This window comes from Chlorocebus sabaeus, chromosome 11, assembly GCF_047675955.1.
Source record: "Chlorocebus sabaeus isolate Y175 chromosome 11, mChlSab1.0.hap1, whole genome shotgun sequence".
Lineage (NCBI taxonomy): Eukaryota > Metazoa > Chordata > Mammalia > Primates > Cercopithecidae > Chlorocebus > Chlorocebus sabaeus.
The window spans coordinates 46405124-46432833 of NC_132914.1; the positions used below are offsets into that span (position 1 = coordinate 46405124).

General features: G+C 42.9%; 1 protein-coding gene across 2 annotated transcripts in view; it reads right to left on the bottom strand.

The window, feature by feature from the left end:
- Positions 1-21682, bottom strand: part of CCNT1 (cyclin T1) — a 33359-nt gene extending 11677 nt beyond the window's left edge. The window contains exons 1-4 of one of the 2 annotated variants that reach the window (XR_499150.3): positions 21424-21682; positions 17955-18036; positions 8461-8589; positions 565-625 (exon numbers count right to left, since the gene is read on the bottom strand). Coding sequence is in view for 1 of the 2 variants with exons in the window: in XM_008003070.3 (XP_008001261.1) it covers positions 565-625; positions 8461-8589; positions 17955-18036; positions 21424-21584 (433 nt within the window). In the remaining variant the exon portion in view is untranslated. The remainder of the gene's footprint in view (positions 1-564; positions 626-8460; positions 8590-17954; positions 18037-21423) is intronic. The other variant, XM_008003070.3, reaches the window with a different exon arrangement.
- Between the last annotated feature and the right edge of the window lie 6028 nt (positions 21683-27710).

Consider the following 27710-nt stretch of genomic DNA (forward strand, 5'->3'; position numbering starts at 1 on the left):
ACTCATGAAACCTTACCCTACCTAAGAGAAAAATGATAGCCCAAAAGAACAAGGAAAAACAAAATCTGTATTTTCATATTTTCTAAACTTTTAAAGGCAGCCTATGTGATGAAAATAACAGATAACACAGTAGCATCAGAGTTGCCCATGCAACCACTAAAGCTTAAGTCCCCCCACTTTCATTCTGCTGTTCTAAACACTAGTTACCATTTTAAAAACAAATGTTGTTACAGCCCATAACGATCCATGGAAGGAAAAACATCCTTTAGATAGTTTTCGTAATTTTTGAGGGTAAAAGTCACCAAAACTTAAAAAGCAAATAATGAACCCTAGAATGAAAAAAATAATAACCCACTGACTGCTGTTTCAAAGGTCAGCTGTATTAATAACCTGCATTCACTCTATGGAACAGGCCAAAGTTAAACTCAGCTCTACAACCTCTATAATCTGGAAACAGAGGGACACTACGAAAACTTTCCCAATAAATATTCTTCTATTGAGCAAATATTTAAAATCAAATCATTTTATTGCATAATTTAAAAAAATGTTTCAAAATAAGCTTACCTAAAGTCTGCAAAATTATGCTTTCTAAAATGACCAGATCTTGAACTTGTTGCAAATAAGCCTAAAAGTGAGAAGACAGAAATTATCCCCTACAAAGGCACAATACATAAAGTATAAACAATTCTAACAATCCCTTCCAGGGAAACCAAAACAATAAAAGGCATGGGTGGAGTTAGGAGGTAGAGTTAAGAACTGAAGTACAATCTTTTATTTATTTATTTATTTATTTATTTATTTATTTATTTATTGAGACAGTCTCCCTCTGTCACCCAGGCTAGAGAGTGCAGTGGCGTGATCTTGGCTCACTGCAACCTCCACCTCCCTGGGTCAAGCAATTCCCCTGCCTCAGCCTCCCAAGTAGCTGGGATTCCAGGAGCACACCACTACGCCCGGCTAATTTTTTTGTGAAACACAATTTTTATCCCTTATGCCCATTCAGTACAGATTTTCTTTAAAAAATAAATAAGTAAGTAGTATGCTGAGAGATAACACTTTAGATATGGCTACAGAAAAAGCACCATATATTTGGTTTATTTTCAGGCTAATATTTAAGGTTTTATGGTTTCTGTGATTTAGACATAAGAAAATTTAAAATATGTATTTTTTTTCTTTTCTTTTCTTTTTTTTTTTTTGGAGTTGTAGTTTCGCTCTTGTTGCCCAGGTTGGAGTGCAATGGGACAATATTGGAGTTGGAGTTTCGCTCTTGTTGCCCAGGCTGGAGTGCAATGGGACAATCTTGGCTCACTGCAACCTCCACCTCCCGGGTTCAAGCAATTCTCCTGCCTCAGCCTCCTGAGTAGCTGGGATTACAGGCATGCACCACCACGCCCGGCTAATTTTGTATTTTTAGTAGAGACAGGGTTTCTCCATGTGGGTCAGGCTGGTCTCAAACTCCCAACCTCAGGTGATCCGCCCACTTTGGCCTCCCAAAGTGCTGGGATTACAGGCGTGAGCCACTGAACCCAGCCTTTTTTTTGAGAGGAAGTCTCACTCTGCCGCTCAGGCTGGAGTGCAGTGGCATGACCTCGGCTCACTGCAAACTCTGCCTCCCGGGTTCAAGCAATTCTCCTGCCTCAGTCTCCCGAGTAGGTGGGATTACAGGCGCCCACCACCACACCCGGCTAATTTTTGTATACTTAGTAGAGACAGGGTTTCACCATATTGGCAAAGCTGGTCTTGAACCCCTGACCTCAGGTGATCTGCCCGCCTCAGCCTTCCAAAGTGCTAGGATTACAGGCGTGAGCCACCGCGCCTGGCCATAAAGTATATATTTTTCAACATCACCAAAATACATTTGCAGAACCTTCCTATAATACTGTAAGCATTTAATTGATATCAAACATTTGACTCCTATTAGACCTTCCCCTTTGGGTCCATGCTAGGTTTCTAAAAAGTAGCAGAAGAGTTCAAAGGAAAAGGTAATAAGAAAATTCGCTCAGATTTCTGCCAGACAAAGCTACAGCCACTAGCCCCATGTAGCCATTCATCACTTGAAATGTAGCTAGTCTAAATTGAAACGTGCTATAACCATAAAATAAAGTGGATTTTTTAGACAGTTAAAAAATAAAAAATGGGCCAGGTGCGGTGGCTCATGCCTCTAATCCCAGAACTTAGGGAGGCTGAAGCGGCTATATCATGAGGTTAGGAGTTCAAGACCAGCCCGGCCAATATGGTGAAACCCCGTCTCTACTAAAAATAAAAATAAAAATTAAAAAAAAACTAGCTGGGCGTGATGGTGGGTGTGAACCTTGGCCTGTTCCATAGAGTGAATGCAGGTAGTAATCCCAGCTATTCAGGAGGCTGAGGCAGAGAACTGCTTAAACCCGGGAGGTAGAGGTTACAGTGAGCTGAGATCATGCCACTGCACTCCAGCCTGGGTGACAGAGCGAGACTCTATCTCAAAAAAAGAAAAAAGAAAAAAAGTAGCGAGGCATGGTTGCTCACATCTGGAATTCTAACACTTAGGGAGGCCAGTGTGGGAGGATTCTTTGAACGTCAACAGTTCAAGACCAGCCCAGGCAACATGGTAAGACCCCCATCTCTACAAAAAAATAAAAATTAGCTGGGAGTGGTCGCATGCAGCTATAGTCCTAGCTACTTGGAAGGCTGAGGTGAAATGATCACCTAAGCCCAGGTGTATGAGGCTGCAGGAGGCTATAATCTTGCCACTGCACTCTATCCTGGGCAACAAAATGAGATTCTGTCTCAAAAAAAACAGAGCTGGCTGGACGCAGTGGCTCACGCCTATAATCCCAACCTTTGGGAGGCCGAGGTCAGGAGTTCAAGACCAGCCTGACCCACATGGAGAGACTCCGTCTCAACTAAAAATACAAAAAATTAGCCAGGCGTTGTGGCGCATGCCTGTAATCCCAGCTATTCGGGAGGCTGAGGCAGGCGAATCGCTTGAACCCGGGAAGGGGAGGTTGTGGTAAGCCAAAATTGCGCCATTGCACTCCAGCCTAGGCAACAAGAGAGAAACTCTGTCTAAAAAATTTTAAAAAGTAGAGCTGGGCAGGGTGGCTCATGCCTATAATCCCAGCCTTTGGGAGGCTGAAGTTGGCAGATCACTTGAGTCCAGGAGATCAAGACCAGTCTGGGCAACATAGCGAGACCCTGTCTCTAAAATACAAAAATTAGGCCAGGCGCGGTGGCTCACACCTGTAATCCAAGCACTTTGGGAGGCCAAGGTGGGCAGATCACGAGGTCAGGAGTTCAAGACCAGCTTGACCAACATGGTGAAACCCCGTCTCTACTAAAAATACAAAAAAAATTAGCCGGGCATGGTGGTAGATGCCTGTAGTCCCAGCTACTCAGGAGACTGAGGGAGAAGAATCACTTGAACCCAGAAGGTGGAGGTTGCAGTGAGCCAAGATTGCGCCACTGCACTCCAGCCTGGGTGACAAAGCAAGACTCCATCTTAAAAAAAAAAAAAATTAGCTGGGCATGGTGGTGCACACCTATAGTCCTAACTACTTTGGGAGCTGAGGCACGAGTATCACTTGAACCTGGGAGGCCAAGGATGCCATAAGCCGAGATCACACCACTACACTCCAGCCTGCACAACACAACGAGTCTCTCAAAAAAATAAATAAATAAAATAAAATAACCCATTAATAACTTTTTAACATTGATTATATGCTAAAATGCCCATGTATTAGACATACTGGGTTAAATATACGTATTTATGTTAAATATCTATTGCATTATACATTTATATGTTAAATATATACTTTATATATAATCATTTTATTATATATTATATATATAGTTTTCTTTTTAAAAACTAGAATTTTAATTAAATTTAATGAAAAGTTAAAAATTTTAAATTAAATATGTGGCTCCTACTATATTTCTATTGGACAGTACTGGTCTAGAGCTCTAAGAAAATAAGACCTGGGTGAGTAGTTAAAAGACCTAAATTACAGTTCGCTTTCTCTTAGGGAAACAGGAACCTAGGATAGCCATGGTAACATCATTTTAAAAATCACCTTCATCTTACAACTACCAAGGCACATTCCTTGCAAGTCATGACCCATGGTCATAAGACATTTGCAGCTAAGGAAGTAGCTTAATAATGCCTGCAAGAACAAACTACAACAACAACAAAATGTCCAGATATCTTGAAAGCACAAAACATATACTTTTTAAATATAGTTATGCTTTGATGTGCTTACACACTAAAATGCCAAAGATCGTTTTCTTTAAATCAACAAAATAATACATTTTGTCACAATGTCAACCCACCTGCATGTAGACATAGCTTAGCTTTTACACAGAGAAGACGCCTATATAAGAAATGCTTAAGAGGGTGGGCACAGTGGCTCACACCTGTAATCTCAGCACTTTGAGAGGCTGAGGCAGGCTGGTAGCTTGAACCCATGAGTAGAGACCAGTCTGGGCAACATGGCAAAATCTTGTCTCTACAAAAAAATAGAAAAATTAGCGGGGTATGGTGGTGTGTGCCTTTAGTCCCAACTATTTGGCATGCTGAAGTGTGATGAGCAACTGAGCCCAGGCAGGTCAAGGATACAGTGAGCCACGATCGTGCCACTGTACTCCAGCCTGATCGACAAGAGTATGATTTTGTCTCAAAAACTAAAATTTAATTAAAAAAAAAAAAAGAAATGCTTAAAACAAAGATGAAAGATTCCTTCTCCTGCTTTCTGAGGACTCCCTACTCTGTAACCGCATAGCTTTCAATCGACTATCTTCTCACTGCACTCTGTGACGCAACTGGAACTCCTTCCTGCGTGAAATCCAAGAACCTTCTCTTGGGGTCTGGATCAAGATCCCCTTTTTCATAACTTTATGATTTGAATATGTCAATAAGGACTTAAAACTATACTAGTTTCTCCTTTCCATACAGAGGAGAAAACATCTCCCTAACCAACTCACAAGAACTGCAGACTCAGGTGAGAAGTTACATAAATACACTTTCGAGAAGAAAATAGTGTGGATTATTTTATTTTTGTTTAATTTTGTTAACTCAATTCTATAGACCAATGGCATTTACTAGTCTCAAACCTAAACAAAGTCCAGAGCAATCACTCTTTCCACAAGAGCTACTGCTATGGCTTAAACAGAAAAACGAATGAAGACACTGCTATGCAAACATTATTAGGAAGGACTATTACTAAAAACAAACAAAAATCTCCCCTGCCACCCAAAAAATCTTTCTACAACATGATCAGAAGAAAACACACAATTCCATTTATTTATTTCATAAAGGACAAGCTGTACATTCATTGTAAGAGACTTAAATAATCTAGTCTCACCACAAATACATTATTTTTCTCCAATCGCTTACAAGTGTCAGACTTCTCAATTTATCATCACTCCCCAATCACTGACTTCTAAAAGCAGGAGAGAGTTTTCCTTCTATTTTATTTTATATATTTTATTTACATCTTATTTTATTTTTGAGATAGAGTTTGGCTCTGTCACCAAGGCTAGAGTGTAATGGTGCCATCTCAGCTTACTGCAACCACTGCCTCCCAGGCTCAAGCAATCCTCCCACCTCAGCCTCCCAAGTAACTGGGACTACAGTCATGCACCACCATGCCCAGTTAATTTCTGTATTTTTGGTAGAGAAGGGGTTTACCATGTTGCCCAAGCTGGTCTTGAACTCCTGGGCTCAAGCAATCCTCCCATCTCAGCCTCCCAATGCACTGGGATTACAGGCATGAGCCACCATGTCCAGCCTTTTCCTTCTTTAACAAAGTCAAAAAAGGATGGAAGAAAACAAAAAAAGTCCTGTGTACATGTGCAGGATAAAGATCTGGAAGAATACATATCAAACAGTAATTGGCACTATCTTCCTAGGAGAAAAGGCCAACTTTAACTTTAAATGTTTCTTAAGTGTTTGAATTCTTCTATCATAAGCATAAGTAATTTTTATAATTTTCTTTAAAAGTTAAAAAAATAGACCAGGGGCAGTGGCTCACCCCTGTAATCCCAGCACTTTGGGAGGCCAGGGCGGGCGAATCACCTGAGGTCGGGAGTTCAAGACCAGTCTGACCAACATGGAGAAACCCCATCTCTACTAAAAATACAAAATTAGCCAGGCGTGGTGGCACATGCCTGTAATCCCAGCTACTAGGGAGGCTGAGGCAGGAGAATCACTTGAATCTGCAAAGAAGAGGTTGTGGTGAGCCAAGATCACGCCACTGCACTCCAGCCTGGGCAACAAGAGCGAAACTCCCAACTCGGAAAAAAAAAAAAAAAAAAGTTAAAAAAATAACTAGTAACACTACTAATTTAAGGATCCATAACAAAAATTTATAACAATACTTTTCAGCCAGGTGCAGTGGCTCACACCTGTAATCCCAGCACTTGGGAGGCCAACGGGGTGGATTACTTGAGCTCAGGACGTCGAGAACAGCCTGGGCAACATAGTGAAACCCCATCTCTACAAAAACTAGCTGGGCATGGTGGCACACACCTAGTCCCAGCCACTCAGGAAGCTGAGGTCGGGGGAATCACTGAGCCCGGGAGGTCGAGGCCACAATAAGCCATGATCACACTACTGGACTCCAGCCAGGGCAACAGAGCGAGACCTTGTCTCACGAAAAAAAAAAAAAAAAAAAAAAAAAAAGAATGTTTTTCATAACATTTATAGTGATGAAAAGCTAAAATTGTCTAGACTTCTTAATGGAGAATGGTTAAAACTACATACATTCACATATATGTCATCAAATACTAGCCAGACATTTTTAAAAAGTAGAGAATCCATCAGATGGGAAAAAATTTGGGATATAGGAAGCAAACAAAAACAAAACCAGAGACAAAATACATGCACACATAGCTATTTATACAAAAGAAACCACAAATAACAGTGGTTCATTAGTATACCTGTGCTTCAGTTGTCTCTCTAACAGAGGGTCCATGGCCTGTTATGAACTAAGCCGCACAGCAGGAGTTGAGCGGCAGATGAGTGAGTGAAGCTTCATCTGTATTTACAGCCGCTCCCCATCATTCACATTGCCCAACCTGAGCTCCGCCTCTTGTCTGATCAGCCGTGGCATTAGATTCTTATAGGAGTGCTTGAACCCTGTGGTGAACTGCCCATGCAAAGGATCTAATTTGCTGCTTTTTATGAGAATCTAATGCCTGATGATCTGTCACTGTCTCCCATCACCCCCAGATGGGACCATCTAGTTGCAGGAAAAGAAGCTCAGGGTGGCCGGGGGCAGTGGCTCACGCCTGTAATTCCAGCACTTTGGGAGGCTGAGGCAGGCAGATCACAAGGTCAAGAGATCAAGACCATCCTGCCAACATGGTGAAACCCTGTCTCTACTAAAAATACAAAAATTAGCTGGGTGTGGTGGCGTGCACCTGTAGTCCCACCTACTCGGGAGGCTGAGGCAGCAGAATCACTTGAACCCGGGAGGCGGACGTTGCAGTGAGCCGAGATGGCGCCACTACACTCCAGCCTGGTGACAAAAGCGAGACTCCGTCTCAAAACAAAAAAAGAGAGAGAGACGCTCAGGGCTCCCACTGATTCTACATTATGGTGAGTTATATAATTATTTCATTATGTATAACAATATAATAATAACAAATAAAATAAACAATAAATGTAATGTGCTTGAATCATCCCAAAACCATCTCCAACCCCACCCTCTGTCCATGTAAAAACTGTCTCCCATGAAACCAGTCCCGGGTGCCAAAAAACGTCTGGGACCATTGGTCTAGAATTTATCTGAGAGATATTTTCTTCATTTTTCTGTATTTTCAAATTTTACTGCAACAAATACACAACTTTTGCCATAAAATTTATGTTGTGTTTTGTTTTTCAGACAGGGTCCTGGCACTGTTGCCTGCAGTGGTATGATCATGGCTCACTGCAGCCTCAACATCCCATGCTCAAGCAACCGTCCCACCTAAGTCTCCCAAGTAGCTGGGACTAAAGATGTGAGCCAGCATGTCCAGTTTTTTTTTTTTCTTTTTTTGTAAAAAGGGTGTTTCACTTTGTTGCCAGAGCTGGTCTTGAACTGGACTCAAGCAATTGTCCTGCCTCAGCCTCCCAAAGTGTTGGGATTACAGGCATGAGCCACTACCTCTGGCTTTTTTTTTTTTTTTCCCATAGAGACAGGGTCTTGCTATGTTGTCCAGGCTGGTCTTGAACTTCTGGCCTAAAGTGATTCTCCCACCTTACCCTCCCAAAGTGCTAGGATTACAGGTGTGAGCCACCACCACACCCAGTCTGAATTTTTATTGTTAAGGAAAACACAAACACTAAAAGGTTCTTTTAATAACCCCAATCCAAACTTCAATAAATCAAAGTTATAAAATTAAGTTGCATCGAAATATATAAAGATCCTGGCATGCCTGGGAGTACGGTAAAAAAAAGAAAGAAAAAGATTAAGAAAAACAGATGTGTAATTAATCTCCTACCTCACTTCTAGTATCAGGAAGGGATTCCTGAGGATGGAGACAAGTATGTGCTACCTTGATGACATGTTCCAATTTTTTGGGCTGCTCCTCCACTTTAGCAGCTAGAAACAAGGCTGCTGGAGCCACAGACTGAATGGAGAGAAAATAAATCATATTTATTACCAATTTATTCATTTATAGATCAAGATAGATCCAAAGAGGAGCTAAGTCTCAAATCAAGTTATTTACTTGCCTCGACTTTGTCACCTCTTTACCCTTTCCCCCCAGCTTCTAGCATCTTCCCCTCTCCTACCCATTAATCCATGTCACTTCTAAACACCAATTATTTGACAAACTCTCATTAAAAGCTATCTATGGGAGAAGCTACTAGATGTAAACAGACAGTTTTCTATTTAAAATGAGATTCTTTATTAAGTTTGTATCAAATCACTCAAGACATCTTTTAAGGAGTAAATTGAAATATCCAGAATATACAAATCCATAGAGAAAAAGTTTAGTGGTTGCCAGGAGCTGGGGGGAGGGGAGTATAGGAATAACTGCTAATAGGTGAGGGGTGATGTAAATGTTCTGGAATTAGATTGTGTTGATAGTTGCACAATTTTGTGCATATACTAAAAACCAGTGAACTATATAATTTAAACAAATGAATTTAATTGTATGTGAATTGCATCTCAATTACTTATACATATCAAATTTTTCCAAAACACAAAGCATGGCATTATACGCAAGGCATTATTTATAAAAAGCAGTAAGAGGGAAAAATTGAAGTTAATACACAAGTAGATAACAAACTTTATAAAAGATTAGAGCAATATGACATAAATGTAGCCTGGTGATCTTGGAAACTTTAGGAAGTAGAACTTTTCTTGAATATTAAGAATATTTCAATGAATCAAAGATGGTAATGTTAAGAGCTATAATTCACCAGGAGTCAAAGAAATACATAAATAATTGTACAGAATTTAAATATATATTTCATTTTACTGACTAGAACTGATATTCTAATACTTATTTGTAACTCTGATGTCATTTATGCCACACTTTTCTAGAATAACTTTTTCTCCACAAATTCAACTCATAGTAATCATTTCAGACAAGACCATAGGAAACAAAAATAATTTAAAACAAAATTTTTTTAGGCCAGGCACAGTGGTTCAAAGTCTCAGCACTTTGGGAAGCAGAGGTGGGGGATCACTTGAGCCCAGAAGTCCGAGACCAGCCTGGGCAACACAGTGAGAGACTCCATCTCCATACACACATGAAAAAAAATTGTTTTAAGTAAACATAGTGATTCATTTCCTTCACATTTGTTTCAGATGAATATGAAGCATACTACATATATATTCCTCAGACTTTAGGATAAACAAAACAGGATCAGAGAAAAATGGGTATGAACAAAGGTATTTTGATCGGGGCATAAAGCACATTTTCAACACTAAACTGAGTAGTTAAATAAATTAGATAATCGGATGTGGAACACTAATTTTTTTTTTTTCTTTTTGAGACAGCATCTCACTCTGTCACCCAACTGCAGTGCAGTGGTGTCATAATCACAGTTCCACTCAACCTGTGGAAGGCTGAGACATTCCCATCTCAGCCTTTGAAGTAGCTGGGATCACAGGCACACACTACCACACCCAGTTAATTTATTTTTATTTTTAATAGAGATGGGGTCCCCCTACATTGTCCAGGCTGCTCAAACTCCTGGGCTCAAGTGATTCTCCTGTCTCTGCCTCCCAAACTCCTAAGATTACAGGTGTGAGTCACCTCACCCAGCCAAGATTCTTAACAAGAGTGACACTAAAGATTTTGAAAAACAGTTTAAAAAATGTTTATGATAAATGTATGTAACTATTATGTACATATGATAATTAATAAAAATAAATTTTTAAAACAAAGTAATATTTAGAAGGAGTAATCTGGTGGTAGGTAGAACTAGGAGAAAAGGATGGGATACATTAAAAGTTAATTCAGGCTGCGTGTCGTGGCTCACGCCTGTAATCCCAGCATTTTGGGAGGCTGGAGGCAGATCACTTGAAGTCAGGAATTCAAGACCAGCCTGGCCAACATGGTGAAACCCCATCTCTACTAAAAACACAAAAATTAGCCAGGCATGGTGACACACACCACCACTAGGGAGTCTTCTAGTAGGGTAGTCCCACTTCCTTGAGAAAACTGCCCGAACCCAGGAGGCAAGGGTTCAAGTGAGCCAATATCATGCCATTGTACACCAGCCTGGGCAACAGAGCAATACTGTCTCAAAAAATAAAATGAAAGTTAACTTAAATAATAATTTAGGCATTAGGACATAAAGTTTAGAGTACGTTGGGAGGCCAAAGCAGGAGAATCACTTGAGCTCAAAGTTCGAGATCAGCCTGGGCAACACAGTGAGACCCTGTCTCTGTTTTTTAAAAATTATTTTAAAATATAGAAAAAATGATTCTAAAAAGTTTAGAGTAGGCCAGGCATGGTGGCTGATGCCTGTAATCCCAGCACTTTGGGCAGATCACCTGAGGTCAGGAGTTCAAGAACAGGCTGGCCAACATGGTAAATGCCCATCTCTACTAAAATTACAAAAATTAGCCAGGAGTGGTGGTGCACGCCTGTGGTCCCAGCTACTTGGGAGGCTAAGGCAGGAGAATAGCTTGAACCCAGGAGGCAGAGGTTGCAGTGAGCCAAGATCATGCCATTGCACTCCAACCTGGGCCACAAAGCAAGACTCTATCTCAAAAAAAAAAAAGTTTAGAGTAGACACTAGCAGTAGAAACAAAGGAAAAAAGAAACACAGGCATCACTTCGTAAAACTAATAGAGCTGCACTAAATATATGTACATGTATTTCCACACAAAGAAAAAATTCTAATGGGATATATTCTAAAATGTTAACAGGATTATCTCTTTATTTCCTGTCCTCTTCCAATTTTATGATAATTTAAAAAGTATATATTTAGGCCGGGCTCAGTGGCTCACACCTGTAATCCCAGCACTTTAGGAGGCCGAGGCAGGCAGATCACGAGGTCAGGAGATCGAGACCATCCTTGCTAACATGGTGAAACTCTGTCTCTACTAAAAACACAAAAAATTAGCCGGGCGTGGTGGCGGGTGCCTGTAGTTCCAGCTACTTGGGAGGCTGAGGCAGGAGAATGGCACGAACCCGGGAAGCAGAGCTTGCAGTGAGCCAAGGTCACACCACTACACTCCAGCCTGGGTGACAGAGCGAGACTCCATCTCAAACAAAACAAAACAAAACAAAACAAAAGTATATATTTATAAGGAGAGGAAAAAAATGGTAACATTATAAAATTAGCAAGACTTTATAGGCTGGGAGCAGACTCTTGCCTGTAATCCTAGCACTGTGGGAGGCCAAGGCAGGAGGATCCCTTGAGCTCAAGCCTAAGCAACATAGCAAGACCTCATCTCTACAAAAAATCAAAAAGAAAATTCACTGGGCCTGGTGGCACTATAGTCCTGGTAAGGCAGGAGGAGCACTTGAGCCCAGCAGATGGAGGCTGCAGTGAGATATGATTGCACCGCTGCACTCCAGCCTGGCCTAGGTGACAGAGTAAAACCCTATCTTGGGGTGGGGGGACTATAACTAACTGAACAAAGGGGAAAAGGACAAGTCAAAGACTATACTAAGGTTTTAAGTCTACTAGGAACTAAAAGTTCCTAGTAGGCATAAACTAATAAAACCAAAATAAAACTAAACTCAATTATGGCACCACTGCACTCCTGGGCAACAGAGGAGACTCTGTCTCCAAAAAAAAAAAGACAAAGAAAAAAAAAAGAACTCAATAAATGTTTCTTAAAGTAATGAATATGTGTTGTTTGTTAGGGTGGAAAGAAAAGGACCCTCACCTATAGTGCTGGAAACAACGTATAATGTATAATCTTTCACAGGGCAAACTGACACTACAAAAATTTTTATATATACTTGGGGCACAGCAATTCCACCTATAGGAACTTACATTAAAATGCTGGCCGGGCGCGGTGGCTCAAGCCTGTAATCCCAACACTTTGGGAGGCCGAGACGGGCGGATCACGAGGTCAGGAGATCGAGACCATCCTGGCTAACACGGTGAAACCCCATCTCTACTAAAAATACAAGAAAATTAGCCGGGCGAGGTGGCGGGCGCCTGTAGTCCCAGTTACTCGGGAGGCTGAGGCAGGAGAATGGCGTGAACCCGGGGGGGCGGAGCTTGCTGTGAGCCGAGATCACGCCACTGCACTCCAGCCTGGGGCACAGAGCAAGACTCCGTCTCAAAAATAAATAAATAAAATAAAATACAATAAAATAAAATGCTTATATAAGTGCACTATATATATACACACAATACTATCCCATGAAATATAACATACAATATAATAAACTAGAACAACCCAAATAGCTATCAACAAAGAGCTGCTTAAATAACCTACAGTAACTACACAGACACCATCTGGCAATTTAAAATAGTAAGAAATCCAAAAAATAATAATAATGAGAAATATGGAAAGATGTCCGATACAAACTGTTACATGATAAAGGCAAGCTGTGCAACAGTAGCATAGCAACATGTGATTTTTTAACAGAAATACATAAATGCTAGTTTATGTGCACAGAAAAATATCTGGGCCACTATATACAAAACCTTTATCAATGGTTATCTCTGGGTGGGATTACAGAGTAGTTTTCACTTTCCACATATATTTCTGTACTGTCTTAATTTTTACCATGGTAATTTATTATAATACTTTTGGGGGTTTTTGTTTTTTTTTTTTTTTTTGAGATGGAGTCTCACTGTGTCGCCCAAGCTGGAGTGCAATGATGTGATCTCAGCTCACTGCAACCTTCACCTCCCGGGTTCAAGCGATTCTCCTGCCTCAGCCTTCCGAGTGAGTAGCTGGGACTATAGGTGTATGCCACCATGCCCAGCTGATTTTTGCGTTTTTAATAGAGACGGGGTTTCACCATGTTGGCCAGGATGGTCTCGACTCCTGACTTCAAATGATCCACCCAACTCGGCCTCCCAAAGTGCTAGGATTACAGGCCTGAGTCACCGCACTCCGCCTATACCTTTGTAACAAGAAAAACACACACACACATACACACACAAATGCCTGACAACTTGACAGTATATATAACATATCAATGCCACATTTATTATTAGACCACACTTAATGTATTAAATCCTCTCACATTTAAATTTGGATTCATCACAGCTAAATTTAGAATTAACATGTTAAAAGATGATATTAAATCTAGAATCTGTTGATTCCAAAATGTGCCTAAAATCAATCCTCTAAAAAGGATCAACAACTTCGTATTAATCAATGGATTTTGAAAAAGGTCATGACATTCAAAAGAATATCCCTATACTAGCCAGGTGCAGTGGCCCATGCCTGCAATCCTAGCACTTTGGGAGACTGAGGTGGGAGGACAGCTTGAGGCCAGGAATTTGAGACCAGACTGGGCAACAGAGCGAGATCTCCTGTCTCTAAAAAATAAATATATATAAAATGTTTGAGGCCAGGGACGGTGGCTCAGCCTATAATCCCAGCACTTTGGGAGGCTGAGACGGGAGGATCATGAGGTCAGGAGATCGAGACCATCCTGGCTAATATGGTGAAACCCCGTCTTTACTAAAAATACAAAAAATGAGTCAGGTGCATTGGCAGGCACCTGTAGTCCCAGCCACTCAGGAGGCTGAGGCAGGAGAATGGCGTGAACCCAGGGGGCAGAGCTTGCAGTGAGCCGAGATCACGCCACTGCACTCCAGCCTGGGCAACAGAGCGAGACTCTGTCTCAAAAAAAAAAAAAAAAAAAATTGTTTGAAAGAATCTCTCTATATTAGATAATTACCAGATCATCCATTCATTCAATAAGTTTACTGAAGTTGCTTTAGAGAATATACAAAAAAGGGAATTTCTGTCCTTGTTAAGCTTAACACATGTAATCCTAGCACTTTGGGAGGCTGAGGCGGGAGGATCACAAGGTCAGGAGATCAAGACCATCCTGGCTAACATAGTGAAACCTCATCTCTACTAAAAATACAAAAAAAATTAGCCAGGCGTGGTAGCAGGCGCCTGTAGTCCCAGCTATTTGGGAGGCTGAGGCAGGAAAATGACGTGAACCCAGGAGGTGGAGCTTGCAGTGAGCCGAGATCAGGCCACTGCACTCCAGCCTGGGGACAGAGCTAGACCCCATCTCAAAAAAAAAAAAAAAGAAAAAAAGAAATAAAAAGATACGGCCTGGCACGGTGGCTCATGGCTATAATTCCAGCACTTGGTAGCCGAGGCGGGTGGATTATAAGGTCAGGAATTCAAGACCACGCTGGCCAAGATGGTGAAACCCTATCTCTACTAAAAATACAAAAATTAGCCGGGTGTGGGGGCGGGCGCCTGTAATCCCAGCTACTTGGGAGGCTGAGGCAGGAGAATTGCTTGAACCCAGGAGTCGGAGGTTGCAGTGAGCCGAGATCATGCCACTGCAATCCAGCCTGGGGGAAAGAGCAAGACTCCGGGTCTCAAAAAAAAAAGATAAAATTTAAAATACAAGGCTAGGCACAGTGGCTCACATCTGTAATCCCAGCACTCTGGGAGGATGAGGCGGGCGGATCACAAGGTCAGCAGTTTGAGACAAGCCTGGCCAACATAGTGAAACCCCGTCTCTACTAAAAATACAAAAATTAGCCAGGTGTGTGGCGGGTACCTGTAGTCCTAGTTACTTAGGAGGTTGAGACAGGAGAATCGCTTGAACCTGGCAGGTGGAGGTTGCAGTGAGCTGAAATAACGCCACTGCACTCCAGCCTGGGTGACAGAGCGAGACTCTGTCTCATAAATAAATAAATAAATAAATAAATAAATAAAAGATAAAAGCAGGGGAAAATATATATTAACCTATACATGAAGAGTGGACAAAATGATTTGAGATTTTCATTTTTTGATTTGATATTTACTTCACCCCAGATTTCAAGTCTTTATCATAATAAAAGGGAAGTACAGAAAACTTTCAGAACTGGCAAAACAGCTAGGAATTTCCTCTTCAAATTTCACTTTGTAACTACTCACTACCTTCTACTCTGGTGTTATCAGATAGCCTTGTTAAATGCTAACAGGCTTCTCTCTCTTTTAATAAGAAGGGTATACTCCCTGCAATCAAAGCCAGAGCACGGCTCCAGGGCATAACTAGAGGTACAGGGGCTAAGGGCAGAAGAAGGCCAGCCAGGGTGGATCATTAGCAAAAATCTTAGTTCACAAATCCAAAAAGTTTCCTGTGCAGTTACTCCCAATACTTTTTCTGCCAGTTTCTTACATTTCAGGAGCTATGTCTAGCTTCATAGACTCTCTTTCTACAGCATTAAAAAAATTATAAAAAATCTGAAAACCCACCATTCTAAGGATATGAAATAAGCATCCTAAAAGGCATAACCTTTTTCTTTTTGAGACAGAGGTTTGCTCTTGTCGCCTAGGCTGGAGTGCAATAGCAATCTCGGCTCACCACAACCTCGGCCTCCCCAGTTCAAGTGATTGCCTCAGCCTCCTGAGTAGCTGGGATTACAGGCATGAGACACCATGTCTGGCTAATTTTTGTTTTAGCAGAGATGGGGTTTCTCCATGTTGCTCAGGCTGGTCTCAAACTCCCGACCTCAGGTGATCCGCCCGCCTCGGCCTCCCAAAGTTCTGGGATTATAGGTGTAAGCCATAATATAGCCGGTACGGTGGCTCACACCTGGAATCCCAACACTTTGGGAGGCCGAGGCAGGCAGGTCACCTGAGGTCAGGAGTTGAAAACCAGCCTGACCAACATGGTGAAACTTTGTCTCTATTAAAAATACAAAAATTAGCCAGGTGTGGTGGCACATGCCTGTAATCCCAGCTACTTGGGAGGCTGAGGAAAGAGGACTGCTTGAATCTGCAAGGCGGATGTTACAATGAGCTGAGATCATGCCATTGCACTCCATCCTGGTCAACAAGAGCGAAACTCCATCTCAAAAAAAAAAAAATCAATGCATATGAAGTACTCAAGTTTACCCCTATTACCCTAGCATTCTATTAAGTAAATATAGTCCTTCCTAAAACTGGGATATCACTATGCATTCACTTCCAAGTCATTTATAATAATGTTAAATAGGACCATTTCAAATAGCAACACTGAAAAGATCACTATTTATAATTCCGTACAAAAAAATACAATTTCTTTATTAGTATTATTTTATTCTTCATGTTCTTTTAAAAAAATTTTTTACCTTTTTTTTTTTTTTTTGTAAAAACGGGGTCTTACCACGTTGCCCAGGCTGGTCTCAAACTCCTGGGCTCAATCAATCCTCCCACTTGGACCTCCCAAAGTGCTGTGATTATACATAAGAATGAGACACCACGCATAACCTATTTTTCATGTTCTTAAAAGTCATTTTCCCAGTTATTATTACATAATGTACCTTCCCCTCCAACTGCTGACTAGAATTTTATCAAAGGCTTTTGGAAAATCTAAGTAACTTACATTTACTTCTTTTGCTGTGACCATATTTTATAAACTACTTCAAAATTAACACCAGGAATGGCGGCTTATGCCTGTAATCCCAACATTTTAGAAGGTGGAGGCGGAAGGATCCCTTGAGCCCTGGAGTTTGAGACCAGGCTGGGCAACACAGGGAGACCCCATCTCCACAAAAAAAATTTTTTTAATTGCCAGGGATGGTGGCAGGCCTGTGGTCCCAGTCACTTGGTAGGCTAAGGCAGGAGGACTGCTTCAGACCAGAAGGTTAAGGCTGCAATGAACTGTAATCAAACCACTGCACTCCACCATGGACAACAGGGCAAGACCCTGCCTGTCTCCCTGCCCCAGCAAGAAAAATAAAGCTATACCTAAATTACACATGATTTCCCCTTTAATGTTACTTCTCCAATCTCAAAATGTTGACTTTAGATGTCTGATAACCTGTTTTTGGGGAGTTTTTTGGGGGACAGGGTCTCACTCTGATGCCCAGGCTGGAGTGCAGTGACTCGATCTTGGCTCACTGCATCCTCAACTCCCTGAGTTCAAGCAATCCTCTTGCCAGCCTCTGGAGCAGCTGAGACCACAGATGCATACCACCACATCCAGCTACTTGGTTTTTGTTTTTGTTTTGATATTTTGTAGAAATGAGGTCTCATTATGTTGCCCAGGCTGGTTTTGAACTCCTGGGCTCAAGTGATCCTCCCATCTCCGTCTCTCAAAGTGTGGGATTACAGTTGTGAGCCACTGCACCCGGCCTAATCTACTTTAGAGAATCGACATGGATGTACTAAATCCACTAGACAAGCAGACACTTAACAGGAAAAATGAAAAGCTAGATTCAGAACAGCAACACAGCGCATAATGAAAGTGATCAACCCTAAATTCTAAAGTTCAAGTCACAGTTCAGTAGCAAAGACCAACCACAAATGGAATAGGTAGTTGGAATCAATCACAAAAGGATTACACAATAAAAAAATAAATAAATAAAAAATTAAAAAAAAAAAAATTATACTTACATTTCCAGGAAACTGTGTGAACGACTGAATCATGTAGAATCGATGCATGTATACTATAGCAGTGTTGATAGTCAATTGTGAGCTGAAGAGTTCAAGTTAAGATCCAAAAACAGGCAGGTATAATTCTGGAAAAGATAACCTCTATCTCCCTCCCAAAAGGATGAAATGGCCAAACAAGTAGATGCTACTAAATGAAAATCATACTTACCTCTCCAAATCAAAAAATATGTCTGTTTTCGGCTGGGCGCGGTGGCTCAAGCCTGTAATCCCAGCACTTTGGGAGGCCGAGACAGGCGGATCACGAGGTCAGGAGATCAAGACCATCCTGGCTAACACAGTGAAACCCCGTCTCTACTAAAAAAATACAAAAAACTAGCCGGGCGAGGTGGCGGGCGCCTGTAGTCCCAGCTACTCCGGAGGCTGAGGCAGGAGAATGGCGTGAACCCGGGAGGCGGAGCTTGCAGTGAGCTGAGATCCAGCCACTGTACTCCAGCCTGGGCGACAGAGCGAGACTCCATCTCAAAAAAAAAAAAAAAAAAAAAGTCTGTTTTATTTCACCAAATTACTAATCACCAACTGACACTTATTACAATGGCTTACACATAACAAATATTTAATATAAATGTACTGAATGAATAAACAAACATATCAGGATGCATGGATCTAGACAGAGTTTTAAAAAAACTATATAAGGCGGCCGGGTGCAGTGGCTCACTCCTGTAATCTCAACACTTTGGGAAGCCGAAGGGGGTGCAGATCACCTGAGGTCAGGAGTTCGAGACCAGCCTGACCAACACGGAGAAACCCCGTCTCTACTAAAAATAGAAAATTAGCTGGGCGTGGTGGGGCATGCCTGTAATCCCAGCTACTCGGGAGGTTGAGGCAGGAGAATCGCTTGAACCGGGAGGCGGAGGTTGTGGAGAGCCAAGATCACGCCATTGCACTCCAGCCTGGGCAACAAGAACAAAACTCCATCTCCAAAAAAAAAAAAAAAAACCAATTTATAAGGCCTGGCTGGGCATGGTGGTCCACACCTGTAATCCCAGGACTTTGAGTAGAGGCAGAGGCAGGTGGATCACCCGAGGTCAGGAGTTTGAGACCAGTTTGGGCAACATGGCGAAACCCCTCCTTGACTAAAAACACAAAAATTAGCCAGGCATGGTGGCAGATATCTATAATCTAATATGATTTACAGCGCCCACCCTGATCTGGCCCATAGGTATGTCTCCACTACCTCTCTCACTTGCTAAACTCCATCAACTAAATTACTTTCTTTTTTTTTTTTCAGACAGAGTCTCGTTCTGTCGCCCAGGCTGAGTGCAGTGGCACAACCTCAGCTCACTGAAACCTTCACCTCCTGGGATCAAGCAATTCTCCTGCCTCAGCCTCCCAAGTAGCTGGGACTACGGGCTGGGCCACCATGCCTGGCTAATTTTTGTATTTTTAGTAGAGATGGGGTTTCACCTTGTTGGCCAGGCTGGTGTCGAACTCCTGACCTCAAGTGATCCGCCCGCCTCAGTCTCCCAAAGTGCTGGGATTACAGGCGTGAGCCACCACACCCGGCCTAAATTATTTTCAGTTCCACTTCTCTCTGGCAACCAAGCCTTCTCATGTGGTGATCCACGGGACAGGAAACATCTGAAATGATCTGATAATTCATTAACTGAAGAAGAAGAAAAAACTTGTAAATGCCTTACTTCTAAAAACTTCAGCAGACAATATGGGGTAGAGAGATGATGCAGTCCCAAATTACAACAGCCTTTTTTTGAGGGGGCAGAGTCTTGCTCTGTCGCCCAGGCTGGAGTGCACTGGTACCATTTTGGCTCACTGAAACCTCTGCCTCCCAAATTAAAGCGATTCTCCTGCCTCAGCTTCCCCAGTAGCTGAGATTATAGGCACCAGCCACCAAACATGGCTAATTTTTGTATTTTTAGTAGGGACGAGGTTTCAACATTTTGGCCAGGCTAGTCTTGAACTCCTGGCCTCAAGTGATCGACCCGCCTGGGCCTCCCAAAGTGCTGGTATTACAGGTGCGAGCCACCGCGCCTGGCTGACAACCATAATGACAACACACATACAAAAAGGAAAGCATTTTAAGGATACACTGAAATAGAATTTCGAACAAAAAGATTTACTCCGTACTGATAGGATGCTTAGGAAACACACCTGGACATCAGCAGGAAACAAACTGGCGATAAAAGACACCCATTTTGAGATGCACACACCCTTAAGATACAAACATTACTGTCAGCCACACACTTAAATAGAAGCTGCACCCAAGAAAATTTTCACACACAGAGTGGAAAGAACTTTAAAACTATACTAGTTTTCTCCACCACAAAATAAGTGTATTTCCTGACAAACAAAAATATGTGGGAGAGGATACCTCATTTTAAAAAATTTTTTTTTTTCTGAGACGGAGTTTCACTATTGTTGCCCAAGCTGGAGTGTAGTGGCGCGATCTCGGCTCACTGCAACCTCCGCCTCCCGGGTTCAAGCGATTCTCCTGCCTCAGCCACCTGACTAGCTGGGATTACAGCTGCCCGCCACTAAGCCGGGGTAATTTTTTGTATTTTTAGTAGAGACAGGGGTTTAATTATGTTGGCCAGGCTGGTCTCGAACTCCTGACCTCAGGTGATCCACCCGCCTCGGCCTCCCAGAAGTGCAGAGATTACAGGTGTGAGCCACCGCACCTGGCCGTTACCTCATTTTTGAAATAGAAAGAAAATGAAATACACACCACCACTCTAAGTAACTTAAGGACCCAGTATTTTGTAAACGATTTAAAACATTAGATTCGTGGGTAACCCCTACAAACGTAAACTAACATCTTTCCTCTGAAATTCTATAAAACAGCAGCTACTAATTGAGCATCTGAATGCAAAGCATTGTGATGGACACAGAATCAAACACAAGAGGTATCATCCCATTTTATAGACAAGACGACCAAGAATTTGACAGGTCACTTAAACAGCTGAGGAACTTAGCAGATGAGGAAAGGATTTTGGACCAAGGCTGAGGCATTAACTCTAGACCACCCTTTATAAGACTTTCAGGTACTGAATTTCTCGAAATTTACCCACGAGGTTTCGGAAGCAGCCCTCAACAGAGAAACCTCTGCCAGACCCAAACCCCTAGGGCACAGCGGAAAATGAGAAACTTAACGTCACCAGAGCCGATCAGAACACAATGAAGAGAGAGTTGGAAGGGCTGGTTAAAACACGAAGCCGGGAAGGATACGAATGCCCAGCAAGGTTGGTGGCACGGGTGAGCGAGCGGGAAATCAACTCCGCCTCGCTTCCCTAGCGCGAACTGAGTTTCAGCCCGCCCCATCGTGGGCTCTCCCAACTAGACATCCAGCTTCTGCCCACCTTCTTCCCCACTTTCGTCCCCCACCAGAGCCGGAGACCTAGACGCCAGAGCATGGCGGGACCAACTCAAAGGCCGAAGGCCTAGGCCGCAAGGATACACATTAAGACGCTGCCCCATGTCCTGGAGCAGATTGGCCGCCTGCTGGCGGTAAGAAAGTTCTTTATCTGGGTCCACACCAAATCGACGGGATGGGCTATTTTCCAGCTGTTCTCGAGTGAAATACCACCGTTTGTTGTTGTTCTTCCTGTCTCCCTCCATAGTGCTTCAACCAGAAGGCAGCGGCGGAGGCTGCAAACACTTCCCAGCGTCACCTAAGAGGCGACCCACATCCGCTGTGCGGGGGCAACTGCGACTTGACGAACTTCCGCTAAGCGTCGACCGCCGGGTTGTGACTCTCTTCCGTAAAGAAAGCAAAAGTCAAAGGACCTACTTCCGGAATGCACCTCGCGAGACCCCGTAGCCGAGTTAACAGCCAATATGCAACGAGAAAAAACCTTGAGGCGAGGACGCAGGCGCGTCACGTGACCCTTGGGAGGTGGCGTGGGCTTAGAAGTTCTCGCTTAAAAACCATGTATCTTCCCGCGAGAACCGGATTGAGCGTTGGCGCCCGGGGTTAGGTTGTGAGGTCGCAATTGTAGTGGTATGAGGCGCCCGCCCACGCGCCGCTTGCTGGTTCTTAAGAGAACTTAGTTTGTGACTGCAGTGGTGATATAAAATGGGGCAGATGGACCGCGCGCGGTGGTTCACGTCGGTAATCTCAGTACTTTGGGAGCCCGAAGCGGGCGGATCACGAGGTCAGGAGTTCGAGACCAGCCTGGCCAGTATGGCGAAACCCCGTCTCTACTAAAAATACAAAATTAGCCGGGCGTGGTGGCGTCCGCCTGTAGTCCCAGCTACTCGGGAAACTGAGGCAGGAGAATCGCTTGAACCCGGGAGACGGAGGTCGCAGTGAGCCGAGATCGCGCCACTGCACCCCAGCCTCCAGCCTGGGTGACAAAGCGAGACTCCGTCTAAAAAATAAATAAAATAAAAATGGGGCAGATGAACTTGAAAGAGAAAGTAGGTGAGGCTGTCAGAAACTGAAAAACAGAATCAAATGGTGGGGCTCTTTCGTATATCGGAACATAAAGCAACTAGAAGGCTGTTACATTGTTGGTAGCAATGTAAAATACGACAACCCATTTGGAGAGGTCGCTTTAATGTGTAGCCAAATTCATGAAAACATTCTCACGTTTCGCTGCAGTGATCCAACTTAAAGGAATAAAATGAAATTAATAACATTAAGAGCTTACATGTCCCATGCACAATACTGACTTAAATATACTGTTTCATTTATTCAGCGGAACTCTTAAGAGGTAATTTTTAAGTATGTTTGCTAATGGGTGAACTAAAATTGCCCCTTGAGTGTGAAAAGCCTCCACCACTACCCCTCACTTGCAGAGATTAGCAAGTTCCTCCCCTCTGTCAAGATACTTCCCAGCTCCTTTGCCGGCGCGGTGGCTCACGACTGTAATCCCAGCAGTTTGGGAGGCCAAGGCGGGCGGATCACCTGAAGTCCGGAGTTGGAGACCAGCCTGGCCAACATGGTGAAACCTCGTCTCTACTGAAAATACAAAAATTAGCCAAGTGTGGTGGCGCACACCTGTAATCCCAGCTACTTGGGAGGCTGAGGCAGGAGAATGATTTGAACCCGGGAGGCGAAGGTTGCAGTGAGCCTAAATCTCACCACTGCACTCCAGCCTAGGCGACAGTGCAAGACTCCTTCTCAAAAAAAAAAAAAAAAAAAAAAAACGGATATATCCCAGCTCCAGCGTCTGATAACTGTTTGGTGCTGGCAAGATAGCTAACCTCTCTATGCCTCTTTTCTGTGATAATACCTATGTTTTAGATTGTGAAAGGGAGTAAAGATTTAATGAGTAAAAAGTATTTATAATAGTACCCAATACTTAGAGAATATTCAGTAGCCCTTAATGTTATAATATTTGTTACATTGTATTAAAATTGAAGGCAAGAGCAATGCCTTCATTTTTGTATGGCACCTACCTAGTAAAGTCCTGGCCCTAGTAAATAGTCCCTAAATCTTTGTCAGATAAATGTGCAAAACACCTACAACACAGAAACTGAGGCTCTGGGAGTTTGCCCTCACTACACCACTAATAAGCGTAGATCTTAAATCTAATTCCGTTGGTCTTCCCATTCACGCAATTCCCATTCACTTCCTGCTTTTCTGGAACCACGTTCAGTTTACCTTGATTAAATTTGGGTAATTTTAGATAGATTTGGATAATATTAGAATCCTGTGTCTTGCTTTGATGATAATTTGGGTTTTGTCATTTCTAGGCATAGGTGATCTTACTATGTTTGATTGTCATTCATTCTCAGAAGTGTTTCTTTCCATTTCAGGTCACCTCTGCCATATACTGCCTGTAGTTAGTACTAACTCCATTTTACCCTGGAGAAATTGAGGTTCAGGAAGATTTATATGACTTGCTTCTGGTTATAAGGTAAAATAACTTAGGATTTCAAACTTCTTCCCTCAGATTCTTTACTATTAACAGAATAAGCACTTATAAAATAGATTTTTTAGTAGAATAAGCACTTTTTCAGTTATGTAGTCATGTATGTTTTCTTTTAAACAGCTGTGTTAGTCCATTTTCATGCTGCTGATAAAGACATACCCGAGACTGGGCAATTTACAAAGGAAAGAAGTTTAATGGAGATCTCACAGTTCCATGTGGCTGGGGAAGCCTCACAATCATGGCAAAAGGCAAGGAGCAAGTCACATCTTACCTGGATGACGGCAGGCAAAGAGAGAGCTTGTGCAGGCAAATTCCCATTTTTTAAAAAACCGTCAGATCTCAGGAGACTCATTCACTATCGTGATAACAGTGCAGAAAAGACCTGCCCCATAATTCATTCACCTCCCACCGGGTTCCTCCTACCATATGTGGAAATTGTGGGAGTTAACAATTCAAGATGAGATTTGGGTAGCGACACAGTGCCAAACCATATCATTCTGCCCCAGCCCCTCCCAAATCTCATGTCCTCACATTTCAAAATACAGTCATGCCTTCTCCACAGTCCCCCAAAGTCTCAACTCATTTCAGCATTAACTCAGAAGTCCACAGTCCAAAGTCTCATCCGAGACAAGCAAGTCCCTTCTACTTATTAGCCTGTAAAATCAAAAGCAAGTTAGTTACTTCCTAGATACAATGGCGGTACAGGCATTGGGTAAATACAGCCATTCCAAATGGGAGAAATTGGCCAAAACGAAGGGGCTACAGGCCCCATGCAAGTCCAAAATCCAGCAGCGCAGTCAAATCTTAAAGCTCCAAGATGATCTCCTTTGACTCCATGTCTCACATCCAGGTCACACTGATCCAAGAGGTGGGTTCTCATGGTCTTGGGCATCTCCACCCCTGTGGCTTTGCAGGGTACAGCCTCCCTCCCATCTCCCTTTCCAGGCTGGTATTGACTGTCTGTGGCTTTTCCAGGTAAATGGTGCAAGCTGTTAATGGAGCTACCGTGCTGGGGTCTGGAGGACCATGGCCCTCTTCTCACAGTTCCATGAGGCAGTGGCCCAGTAGGGATTCTGTGTGGGGGCTCCAACCCTACATTTCCCTTCCACACTGCCCTAGCAGAGGTTCTCCATGAGTGCCCTGCCCCTGCAGCAAACTTCTGCCTGGACATCCAGGTGTTTCCATACATCCTCTGAAATCTAGGCAGAGGTTCCCAAACCCCAGTTCTTGACTTCTGTGCACTCACAGGCTCAACACCATGTGGAAGCTGCCAAGGCTTGGGGCTTGCATCTCTGAAATCACAGCCCAAGCTCTGTGTTGGCCCCTTTCAGCCATGGCTGGAATGGCTGGGATGCAGGGCACCAACTCCCTAGGCTGCACGCAGCACACACGGGGACCTGGGCCTGGCCCACAAAACCATTTTCTCCTAGACCTCTGGGCCTGTGATGGGAGGGGCTGCCATGAAGTCCTCTGACATGCCCTGGAGACATTTTCCCCATTGTCTTGGGTATTAACATCCCGCTCCTCTTTAGTTATGCAGATTTCCTCAGAAAATGGGTTTTTCTTTTCTATCACATCAGGCTCAAATTTTTCAAACATTTATGTTCTGCTTCCCTTATAAAACTGAATGCCTTTAACAGCCCCCAAGTCACCTCTTGAATGCTTTGCTGGTTAGACATTTCTTCTGCCAGATACCCTAAATCATCTCTCTAAAGTTCAAAATTCCACAAATCTCTAGGATGGGCAAAATGCTGCCAGTCTGCTTGCTAAAATATAGCAAGAGTCACCTTTGCTCCAGTTCCCAGCAAGTTCCTCATATCCATCTGATATCACCTCAGCCTGGACCTTATTGCCTATATCACTATCAGGCTTTTGGTCAAAGCCTTTCAGCAATTCTCTAGGAAGTTTGAAAGTTTCCCACATTTTCCTGTCTTCTTCTGAGCCCTCTAAACTGTTCCAACTTCTGCCTGTTACCCAGTTCCAAAGTTGCTTCCACATTTTGTGGTATCTTTTCAGCAACACCCCACTCCTGGTACCAATTGACTGTATTAGTCCATTTTCACACTGCTGATAAGACACACCCGAGGCTGGGCAATTTACAAAGGAAAGAAGTTTAATGGAGAACTCACAATTCCACGTGACTGGGAAGCCTCACAACCATGGCAGAAGGCAAGGAGGAGCAAGTCACATCTTAAGTGGATGGTGGCAGGCAAAGAGAGAGCTTGTGCAGGCAAACTCCCATTTTTTTAAAACCATCAGATCTCATGAGATTCATTAACTATCATGATAGCAGTGCAAGAAAGACCTGCCCCATAATTCAATCACCTTCCACCAGATTCCTCCCACGACATGTGGGAATTGTGGGAGTTACAATTCAAGATGAGATTTGGGTGGGGACACAGAACCAAACCATATCAACAACCAAGATCATTTCTTACAGATTCCTCTTGTCTAATTTTCTGACCTGTGCTTGGTTCTCCACTTAATCTGTTGGATTAATGACTCCATATTGAGTTTGCTATCTTGGTTAAGTATGCCACTCTTTAGGGCATACATTACTCTTAAAGAACAATTGACAAAATCTTAAACTAGAGGAATTTTCCTTTTTTACAAAATGTAAATATTATTCCATTTCTTATAAGCCATACCTATAGGGCTACTCCTCCTATTTACTAGAGACTAGTCTTGTTCTAGGTATAGGATTCTACCATATTTCACTGTGTTTTAGGTTTGTTTGTTTGTTTTGTTGTTGTTGGACAGAGTTTTGCTCTTGTTGCCCAGGCTGGAGTGCAATGGTGCCATCTTGGCTTACTGCAACCTCCGCCTCCCGGGTTCAAGTGATTATCCTGCCTCAGACTCCTGAGTAGCTGGGATTACAGGCATGTGCCACCATGCTCAGCTAATTTTGTATTTTTAGTAGAGACAGGGTTTATCCATGTTGGTCAGGCTGGTCTCGAACTCCCCACCTTAGGTGATCCACCCGCCTCAGCCTCCCAAAGTGCTGGGATTACAGGTGTGAGCCACCACGCCTGGCCAGGGTTTTGTTTTTGTTATTTTTAAATTTTTATTTTTTCTGTGAAACAGCTTCAGAAGTTCCTAAGAATTTGTGCCCCTCTTTTTGTTTTTAGAGATGGGAGCTTGCTATGTTGCCCAGGCTGGATTCAAACTCCTAGGCTCAAGTGGTACTCCAACCTCAGCCTCCCAAATATCTAGGACAACAGGTACATGCCACCACGCCCAACTAGATGATAACTTTTAAATAGTGGAACAATATGTCAAATTTTTGTGCTAGCAACAATGTAACAATGTAATGACTTTAGACATGATATACTTTTTTTTTTTTTTTTTTTTCCCTGAGACAGACTCTTGCTCTGTCACCCAGGCTGCAGTGTAGTGGCACAATCTCGGTTCCCTGCAACCTCACTTCCTAGACTCAAGCGATTCTCCTGCCTCAGCCTTCTGAGTAGCTGGGATTATAGGCCTATACCAACACACCCGGCCAATTTTTGTATTTTTAGTAGAGATGGGGTTTCACCATGTTGCCCAGGGTGGTCTTGAATTCCTAGCCTCAGGTGATCCAACCACCTTGGCCTCCCAAAGTGCAGGGATTACAGGCGTAAGCAGCCATGCCCAGCCAGACATGATACAGGCTTTAAAACTTAATCTGAATTATTAACATTTTCTCTATCACTTTCTTAAGTTCAGACAATCAACTAAATGAATAAATCAAGCTTTGTTTGTAACATTTGCCAATATTTGTGATATAAATCCTCCCACCATGCTTGATTTCAATATGCCCATATGACATCACTGATCATAAAATTGGGAAAAGAGGCACATACCGTCACATAGTATTTTCTCCAGA